General features: G+C 37.0%; 3 protein-coding genes across 4 annotated transcripts; 1 reads left to right on the top strand and 2 right to left on the bottom strand.

The window, feature by feature from the left end:
* The first annotated feature begins 582 nt into the window (after positions 1-582).
* LOC113313708 lies at positions 583-1,825 on the top strand. Its single transcript, XM_026562506.1, has 3 exons — positions 583-856; positions 1,123-1,409; positions 1,700-1,825. The coding sequence occupies exons 1-2, from the start codon at positions 616-618 to the stop codon at positions 1,383-1,385; spliced, it is 504 nt and encodes a 167-aa protein (XP_026418291.1). The 5' UTR covers positions 583-615; the 3' UTR covers positions 1,386-1,409; positions 1,700-1,825.
* LOC113313707 lies at positions 1,429-3,679 on the bottom strand. Of its 2 annotated transcripts, XM_026562505.1 has the most exons (3): positions 2,547-3,679; positions 1,863-2,405; positions 1,429-1,766 (listed from the first exon to the last, which is right to left on the bottom strand). In XM_026562505.1, the coding sequence occupies exons 1-3, from the start codon at positions 3,543-3,545 to the stop codon at positions 1,659-1,661; spliced, it is 1,650 nt and encodes a 549-aa protein (XP_026418290.1). In that variant the 5' UTR covers positions 3,546-3,679; the 3' UTR covers positions 1,429-1,658. The 2 variants fall into 2 exon arrangements, with proteins under 2 accessions (XP_026418290.1, XP_026418288.1); XM_026562503.1 differs by having other exon boundaries at positions 1,429-2,405.
* Positions 3,680-4,021: 342 nt separating this feature from the next.
* Positions 4,022-6,520, bottom strand: LOC113307535 (glutathione S-transferase L3-like). The gene is made up of 9 exons (XM_026555967.1): positions 6,338-6,520; positions 6,080-6,218; positions 5,911-5,997; positions 5,608-5,706; positions 5,420-5,516; positions 5,225-5,301; positions 4,903-5,010; positions 4,508-4,591; positions 4,022-4,392 (listed from the first exon to the last, which is right to left on the bottom strand). Exons 1-9 carry the CDS (start codon positions 6,352-6,354, stop codon positions 4,384-4,386), a joined length of 717 nt encoding a protein of 238 aa, XP_026411752.1. The 5' UTR covers positions 6,355-6,520; the 3' UTR covers positions 4,022-4,383.
* Between the last annotated feature and the right edge of the window lie 3,270 nt (positions 6,521-9,790).

Here is a 9,790-nt window from a genome sequence, read left to right as displayed (position 1 = left end):
ACAAAGCATTAACTTCCTCAGAAAATTTAATAGGAAGGTCAGCAAGAATTTCATCTTGAAACTGTTGAGGGTGGGAAGAATAAAGGCTTTTGAAATAATCTTTGAAAGAATTTCCAATATTATCTCTATCAGTTAGAATAGTATTCAAGGAGTTCTTAATCCAACTAATGGCATTTCTTTTTCTTCTAAAGAGAGTTACTCTATGAAAATAGGGTGAATTTCTGTCACCTTCTATGAGTCAGACATCCTAGATTTATCTTTCCAATTAAGTGGCATATGCCCCAATTTAGCCAGGTTCATCTTGAAACGCCAAATAAATAGTCTGGACCGACCACCGAAAATAATTGCCAGTACCACACAAGTCCAGAACCTGAACCGACCCTTAGCTGAGTACCAACAAAGAAACCACTAGGAAACTATAAACACCATAAAGAAAATTCAAGTCTCCGGTCATTGGACTAATTCCTAACTTCAAAGCTCTCTCCCTCTCTCACAAGTTCTTGCTCATCATTCTCAAGTTTCTTAATCCTCTTGATTGTTTTCCTCACATAGACATTAAAGATGCATAGACAATCGACTTCAATTCGTACCTCTGATGAATACATAAACATACCAATGGTTTCTGTAAAAAGATCTTCAGGAAGTAGAAAATCAACAGATAATAATAACAGTTCAGATGATGATGAGTTTTTATTACCACTCTATGTCTCAACATCATCCATTAATGGTGGTAGCAGCAAGAAAGAAACGAGTACTTCTCGTTCAACAAGATTCTCTGTTTCTGAAAGATGGATTCATGTTATTCCTATGATTGTTTTCGTCTCTGTATTGATTCTCTACTGGTTTTCTCATCCAGGTACATTATCTGTTTCTCTAATTTCTCTCAAATTCTATTCTAGGGTTTCTTCTATTTTCTTGAAATTTCAACCCTGTTACTGAAATTGAACATAATTTACTTTCATGGGTTTCTTTTAAAGATTATGAGCAGTACTTTCATGGGTTTCTTCTGGTTTTTGACACTGTTTCTTCAATTTGAATTTTTTAGGGTTCTTGAGAAATTTATGCATTATTTCTTGTTTAACTAATCGGATTCTTTGAATGTTTGATTTTGCTGTAATGCAGTTGATGTGAAGATAGCAGGCGGAAGAATTATAACTGTAGGACAAATGCCGGTGCCAGAGCAATTTAAGAACAATACTAATGGTGGTAATCAAACCGCATTGTATTCTTCGGCTAGTGTTCCGAAAAACGTAGAGATAAAGCTTCTAACAAGTAGAACTATGCCCGTCAAAACAAATATAACAAGTAAAGCTATGCAGATCAAAACCAATACAACAAGTAAAGCTAAGGAGATCAAGGAAAATATAACAAGTAAAGCTATATGATGGACTCTCCTGCAAATCTTAATCGTATGTAACGAAACTCGGTAATCTGTTTGTTTCTTTGAATTGCTATTCATTCAGAATTGAAATTTCAGCATTGTGTTAGTAATGAAACAGTAGTGTTAAATCGAACATTTCATTGTGCTCTGAGAACCTTTTTTCCAAATCTGACAATTGGGTTTTCTGACAATATCAATGTAAACAAACCCGAGTTTTCGATTTGGATTCAGTTAACATAGTTCAGTGTTTCAAAAATCTGTTCCTGTTTTTCCTTCGCTAAAAATCACTAATCTCTCCTGGCCGGCATTGCTCCACAGCTATGTACATTGTCGAGCTCTTATTTTTACTCATAGGCAGAACTCTACAGCAATCTCTTCTCGGCGACTGCAGCAGAAACAACAGAATGCAAATCAAAATCAAAGTTAACAAACAGCAATGACAGTAGAGATGGATGCAGGTGTCTATACAGAAGAAGCTTACTCTGCGCCAACGAAGTGGATCTGGCTTTTTAATGACAACAATTGATTCGATTTTCTCTGGAGACTCCATTTTCCACCTGCAATACGGGTGTGGTTCTTTTCTACGAATGTAAACACTAATAGTTTGTTTCTTAGCTCTGTCGTATCGAACAGTACTCATATAGTAAATGAAAGGTTTCTGACATGGATGTTTAGTTACAGGTCTAGTATTGAATGCATATGCAGTGTAATCAGCTCTTTTGTACCAATTCAGAAACGTTCTTGTTGGCATTTCGAGTTCTCTTGGTGACATTACACCTCTTAATATCTGAACAACATATCCCCAAGAAACTGAAATCGACCATGCGTGTTTCTTGGAGTAACAGATTGATTGTTGCATTATACTCGATGAATCAAACTGCGTGCCTTCAAAAAGATGTTCTACAGCTTTAGCTCTTTTCATTTTAGGGAATATAGGATCAACCACATCTAGATGGTGCAGCGAAACAAGTGGAGCAACAGGATGAGCAGCCAATAAACCCAATAGGTCTCCATACACATCATACTGCAATAAACAGGTACATTGAAATTCAACATCATAAAGAGCGAAAATCTAAACCGAAACCAGATAATTCTGTATTACGTCTAAATTCTCAGCTTGAAATTTCTAGTTTAGTTATAAATGAAAACAACTATGACTGGCTACCTGATGAAAGCCGGTCTCTTTGGTGAGGGGTACGCCGAGCTCAGCCATGCAAGCCTGGATCCTGTCATCACTACCATACAACCCAGGATACCGGTTCATACACCGATCCTGTATCTTCTCTAACGCAACTGCTAAAGGATAACTAATAGCAAACCCACCTCCACCATAAGCCATTGAATACGAAAAGAAAATATTCTGAACATGGCTTTCAGAAGAACTCCCAATGTAGTAATACTGCCTATGATCATATTTCGAAAGCACTCTGACTACATTGTCTACAAAAAAGACAGTATCATCATCTCCCATCACAAACCATCTTACATCTTTCAAACCTAACCTCAGTGTCTCTGAAACAACTCTTGATATCCTCAGAGCTGATCTTGAACCTTGCCTGTTCGAGTAATGAAATCGCCTCGTGTCTCCAGATATACGAATCTCTGGTAAATTCTCATTTCTTCTAGTTCTAACTCTTTTATCTAACCAAACAATTCCTCTTGTAACTCTAGGCCTCCACCACTGTTTTATATATTCTTTTCTTTGTTCCCATAACTTTGATGATGCAGCAATACAAAAGAATACATGTTTTAGCTGTGTGTCATCAAAACGAGTTATACTGGTCTGCATTAACCGAGTTTTATCTCCATCTTCTTCTTCTACATCTTGCTTGAGAGATACAAGAGAATCGGAAGATGAGTTGGTGAAAGCAGAAGAAAGGGTTGTTGTTGTTGGGTCATCATCAACAACTGCTGCTGCGACATCAGTTGATGATGAGATGGTGCTAGTTGTGTAAACACAACCTTGTTGCTCATTAGTAAGAAGAAGATTAGATGAATAAAGAATATAAATCAATGAACAGACAATGAAAAACCATGTTATTAGATTTCTAATACCACCAATATTGAAGTAAGATGAGTTATTCCTTCTGGGTGTTGTTTGTTCCCACCCTCCTCCACCTACTGCTTTCTTCTCATAATGATCTCCCATTTGATTTCTTTTCATAAAACAAGCAAAATCAGAGAAGGAAGAGAGAAAATGGGTTGTTTTCTGTTATGTTGAATGCATAGAGATTTTTGGGTTTGTTTGTTTCAGGTTTTAAGATTCTATGATGAAGGCGTGTATATCTCATAAGGCTTTTCATGGTTAAGAAATAGATAGTCAACACTAGAATTCCCTTGTATTTCTCTCTAAAAAGACTCTCCAGAATCTGATTCTAATGAGTCCTGTAACAAATAAAATTCAGTTGTATGGATCAGAGTGGTTGCCCAGATTTCAGGACGGAGTCCGGTGTCAAGGGATGTGGGACAGGGCACATGGTTTACCCCAAGGACTGAAATAGGGGAGGGGTCTCATTGAGTCCCTTGGTTCAAGGGAAATTGGATAATGCAACTGCTGCATTTCTCCGGTGAATTCTTTTGCAGCAACATGCATTTCCTCCTGGCCTGGAGCTCAATTAACAATCAAAGAGAAACAAAATCTAATCAAAAATCTTGTGCACAGGTCATGATTGACTACAAACTTCAATTACATGATACATCGTGTTTTCGTTGGTCATATTGCCCTGCATGTGTACAATTTTGCCCTTCAGGCTTCAGGTCTATCTGTTTCTTAGTAATGCTGACAGAAAGAACCGGAGAATAGCTTCAATCATGTAATCTGTATTTTATTATTATTATGAGATGGAATTATAACTTCCAAACAGTAAATACATACGCATTTATGTAGTTTTTTCATTATTGTTATATCAACCAGAGCTTGCAATAAAACACTTCACTTTTATAGTACGACATGTTCAAGTGAAAGGCTTCATGAAGGGTGATTTCCAAGCATGGAATAGTACTCAAAGTCCCTGCAGAAATAGAAGAAGAGAGAATTTTAGCTGCTAATGAAACAGCTAAAGATTTGATTAAGAGATTTTGACAACAGATCTAGCAATGCAGTAGAGGATGAGCGGAATTATTAACCAAGAATTTTGTCTTTATGTTTGCAACTATCTCTGCAGGATCAATAACTTTGGTTTGTGTGTAACCATCGATTTTGTTCAACTCCTGCAAGATCATATCATTCATTGTTTTAGCTTCACAATGTCGAAATCAAAAGTACCTATTATACATTTCAGACGTAGTTCAACGATTTATCTCAACAATAATATAAGCCTTTACTTTAGCTACAGATGGGTAACATTGATCATTCAATTTGTAAAACTTGCCGCAATATTAACTAACTGAAAAGAGTGTAAGACGTGGGCGTGGACAAAATTTATCCTTTCTTAAGAATACAATTAACCATGACAGTGACACTAATAGAAAATCAAATGACGAAACTAGCAAATTAAAATGGGGAATGTTGAGTATACTACCTCAATCCATGATGCTAGCTTCGGCCTTCCTGTCGTGATATCATACTTCTTAACATCCAATAGTAAGGGCTGATACCTTTCAACAAATGGAGCATAAGCTATGTCAACCTGACACATCAAGGATTTTCCATTAGAATTCCATATTCAGTTACCAGGTAAAAACTAGAAGAATGATAAGGAATTGGCTGGTGTAACATAATGATGGTACTTCCCAACAACTAAGGATTCAACAGACGTATAAAGATTCAGCGAATGATAAATCTCAGGTCGAAGCTGGACATTGCTATAATAAAATATACTACAAAACGGATTTTGCTTTTACCAGACTGAAATCACCTAGGAAGAAAGGCCCGTCAGAAAATTTGGAGAGGGCTGCCTCTAGGTAGTCAAAGGGAGCACCTAATGAAATTCAACCATGAATTACAAAGTTAGTTTATCTATTGCCGCAAGTTCCTTTGTATTCTTCAATTTCATATTTGAAATCAAATACATAAATATGGAAAGGGTTCACTCTTACCAACATATGTGCCTCCCTTGATCGAGCCAATCACACCGCTACTAAATTCGCCTGCATAGGATAGTAATTCCTCTGCGAACTCTCTCTTGGCAGGGTCCTTTCAAATTTTCAAAACATTCGTAAGAGCCCACACTTAAAAGCCAGAAATAAATTCAACTATCAAGGATAAAGACAGATTGATAACTCACATTTGGGAGAAGTGCAGGTCCTTCAAAGTTGGTATCAAGATACTTGATTAAATCAAGACTCTCCCCTATCACTTCATCATTATGCTCAAGCGCTGGTACCTGAATATAATTTGCAATTCTTGTAATTAGCAGGATACAAAAAGAAACAATATCAATGAAGAGAATTCAAAGAATTCGGGACCAAAACCGGCAAGATATTCTTAAGCTTTTAGCCTATTACAATTTCATTACAAAGTCCAATTGCCTCAATTTACACCTAAAAGTGATGGATAAACATGCATATTGTGCTTAAAATATAGTCACCTTATTTGGAGGGTACACCTTTTCCTTGTACCAATCAGGCCTATTTGGTAGATCAATTGGTACCAATTTGATCTTTTCTTGCAATCCCTACACCTCAAATATCACAAATCAGAAATCATTTGGTTAAAATTTCCAAGAAGCTACCAAGGGTTTTACAAAGAGTACTAACCTTGCAATTCCTGGCAATCCATACACGCTGAGCATAAGGGCAGATGTAAGCAATATACAATCTTGTTGTTCCATCAAAAATAGTAGGTGGTTCTGAAGTAGAATCAAGCGCAGGTGGCAGAGCCTCCACCTGAACATTTCTGAAGCAAAACCCACAAATCGAAACACGGAATTCTTAATTTTTCTAAAAACCCACAAATAAAAACACAAAATTTACAATTTTTAAGAAAACCCACAAAGAAGAACTGAGAATTCTTACGAAGTACTGGTCGCCATTGATTAAAAATTCAGGAAGGACTCTTGTTTTTGTTAGTTGTTGAACAGAGACAACAAGGCGGTGGTGGAGAAATCAAAATCGAGAGTGAAGAAAAATTGGTATGACGAATTGAAATTTGCATTTATAGCGGCCATTTTTGTGTACTGTTGAACTAGAAAGAAGTGGACTGTTAGGTTTAAACTTTGTGAAATGATTTGTCGATGAAAACGGGGTACTAAATTTTGTGTCTCGGAGAAAGCCACGTAGCTCCATTAAGGACTTTTGGAGCCCGGCTCTGTTTGTGATGACGTCGTCATATTTGAGAAGAACCTTGTTAAGAAATGCAACCTAATTTAGTATCTAGCTAGATGAATGTCTCGATACATGTACGCTCGAACGTAGAGCATTTTCTGTTAACAAACCTATTTTGCTCCCACTATGGACTCAACAAACATGAAAACAGGTCGCCAGATCAACAAATTTAATGATTGTCACTGTGGACCAACATGAGACGTGCGTCTCATTTATAACCTCGCGGGCGAAGAAAACTCGCTGGCGGGTGAAGGAAACCGCGCGGGCTGTGATAACCCGCCAGCGGTTGATCATCAAACGCCAAAGGCCACATCTCAGTCCAGCCATCCAACATCTCTTACTTTTTTCCCTATAAATTCAGCTCATTCAAACTTAAAATTCATACCTTCTACACCTTTACCTCTAAATTTCTCAATTTCATACCATCTAGATACCATTTTTTCCTTGTTTTTCGACACAACTACTCATACCATCCCAATTTATCAGAAAAAATTCAAATAATCCATTTTTTCTAACAAATATGACACCCCCCTCGCAACAAGCGCAACAATCCCAACAACAATCTCAAGCAAGAGGTACTAGAATTCGTGGTGTCAAGTATACTTTCGATGAAGACGAATCAATTTGAAATTATGTATTATTTACATTAGATAAAATCAATGTTGCTCACAAGAAAAAAAATACTTTTTATGGAAAAATTTCAAAGAGATTTTCTGAAGAAACCGGTAATAACATCAATCATCGTGATGCCGACGGGTTGTCTCATCGTTTTCATTCAATTAGCAAATACGTTAGTGCCTACGTAGCTTTGATCACGCAAATGCGGCCTTCCAAAAAAAGTGGTGAAACTGAACCATATGTGGAACGAAGATGTCGGGAAGAGTAAAAAAGATCCGACAACACTGGTTTCCAACACGAATCTTGTCACAACATTCTGAAGGTTCTTAACAATTGTAATCCATACTTGTTGGAAGGTAATCAAATGCCTGCAAGATCACCACATGATCTAATCACGCAAGATTTTCAAAATGATGGATGGGCCTACTTCCTCACCGAAAGGAAATGAATTCATAAGATGGGTCTCCAGGTAGTCAGGAACAAAAGACACCAATCTGGACGTTGACACTAACTTCAAGAGAAGAAGAGGAGGTCAAAAAGCCGGAAAAGCAAAGAGAAACGCATCCCAAAGAGTATTAGAAGGAGGTTCAAACGAGTTCAACTATCTTGAGTTCAAGGAATTAGAGGAGAAGGTAGAACAAGATAGAAGCAGGGACCAAGGCTTGGCAATAAGGCAACTTCGAAAAAGTCATCTTTCTCGAGAACAACACTACAGGGATTTTAAGATGAACAAGCTACTCTCCATGAACACTTCAACAATGAATGCACAACAACTTGTTGTATGGACTAGGGAAATGGATAAGGCGGAACAACAAGTCCCTAACAACCTGGCCATTATGAGAATGAGGAAGACAATGCCGATGCCGATGATGTAGCTAATTTTTATTTTTATTTAGTACTTAAGTTTAATTTAAATGTTATTGCCTTAACTTATTAACTAATTTAAATATTCCCAAATCGTTACATCTAATTAAAATAAACAACATGAAATTGAAATACAACATCTATTAGCCTCTAATGATTTTGTTTGGATGTTTACTGCGGTGTATGGTGCATCTGATTCTGGATATTATAGTCAATTTTGGCAAGAACTGAGAGATACCAGGTTGGTTTTCGAAGAGTCGTGGCTGTTGGGTGGTCATTTTAATGCGGTGTTTAGTGCAGATGAAAGGAAAGACCTGGTGGTCGGTTATCTAATGCAAGGTCATCCAGATCATTTGTTAATAGATTTTATCTTATTGACTTACCTCTGTCTGGAGGGACATTTACGTGGACGAATTTGCAGCAACCCCCACTGTTAATAAGATGGACAATTTCTTCTGTCACCCATTTTCAATGCTCATTGTCCTGCGCCAATTCAACTGAGATTAAGTAGACCAATTTCAGATCACGTGCAGATTATGTTCTCCTGCAATTCTGGATACAAGATTAAGTCCCCTTTCAGGTTAGATAACTTCATATTATCTCATTCTGATTTCTTAGTGAACTTAAAAATTTGGTGGGATAATCTTAGTTTTGTGGGTAAATCCAACTACAATTTTGCCAAGAAATTGCAAGTAGTAAAATTTTCATCAAAAATTGGCAGAAACAGACATTTGGTAATTTACAGTCTCAAATAGATAATTTAGAGATCAGTATTGATGTTCTTGGCAATTTAGAGGAAATTTCTGGTTTATCTAATGACGATGTGGGGGCGGAGGAGCAAGCCAAAATTCAGCATACTTCTTTGTCTCTGTTTTTAAGCTAGGAAACTCGGTCAAAAAGCGAAAGAAAGATGGTATAAAGTTGGTGAAAGGAATGGAATTCGAGTTATACGCATTAGTTCACATCTTTTAAATATAAGCAGAATAATGTTAATTATTTGAACATTGACGGTAACTTGTGCTTTGACATGCAGAAGATTGATCAAGAGACAGAGTCTTTTTATACCTCTCTTTTCACTGAAACTCATGTGTCAAGACCTAGTTTCGATGATCTTGAGATGCCTTCTATCTCTGTTATGGAAAATATCACTTTAGAAAAGGATTTCACTGAGACGAAAGTGAAGCAGGTGGTAGACCATTTTGGTACAAATAAATGTCTGGGTCCTGAAGGCTTTACAATGGAGTTCTATAAGCATGCTTGGAAGGTAATTAAGTCTGATCTTTTGCTGGTAATTAAAAAATTTGAGTCTAACTGTTCACTAGACTGGAGAATCAATTGTACCAATATTATTCAAATTCCAAATGCAAAGGTGCAGTTTCCCTCCATAATTTTAAACCCATAGGTCTAATTGGTAGCATGTATAAGATCATTTCTAAGTTATTAGCAGAAAGGATGAAGTTGGTGATGCCTTCCATTATATCAGAGTTCCAGGGTGCTTTTGTGTATGGGAGGCAGATACATGATGGCATTGTGATTGCTTCCTAACTTATCGATTCACGTTTAATATTTTGAAAAAGAGTTCGATGACGTAAACTGGGGATGTATGGATAAAACACTTGCTAGGTTTGGGTTTGGTCATAAATGGAGGATCTGGATCAAATG

Source organism: Papaver somniferum, chromosome 9, assembly GCF_003573695.1.
Source record: "Papaver somniferum cultivar HN1 chromosome 9, ASM357369v1, whole genome shotgun sequence".
Taxonomy (NCBI): domain Eukaryota; kingdom Viridiplantae; phylum Streptophyta; class Magnoliopsida; order Ranunculales; family Papaveraceae; genus Papaver; species Papaver somniferum.
The sequence above is the reverse complement of the archived record's forward strand: the minus strand, read 5'-3'. Positions and strand labels throughout refer to the sequence as shown.

Coding starts and splice junctions, on each gene's coding strand:
- LOC113313708 (XM_026562506.1), top strand. CDS start 616: ATGGTTTCTGTAAAAAGATCTTCAGGAAGTAGAAAATCAACAGATAAT. Junction 857..1,122: donor CTACTGGTTTTCTCATCCAG/GTACATTATCTG, acceptor GCTGTAATGCAG/TTGATGTGAAGATAGCAGGC.
- LOC113313707 (XM_026562503.1), bottom strand. CDS start 3,545: ATGAAAAGAAATCAAATGGGAGATCATTATGAGAAGAAAGCAGTAGGT. Junction 2,406..2,546: donor AAGAGACCGGCTTTCATCAG/GTAGCCAGTCAT, acceptor TGTTTATTGCAG/TATGATGTGTATGGAGACCT.
- LOC113307535 (XM_026555967.1), bottom strand. Junction 5,517..5,607: donor GACCTGCACTTCTCCCAAAT/GTGAGTTATCAA, acceptor AAAATTTGAAAG/GACCCTGCCAAGAGAGAGTT. Junction 5,302..5,419: donor CAAGGGAGGCACATATGTTG/GTAAGAGTGAAC, acceptor GAATTTCATTAG/GTGCTCCCTTTGACTACCTA.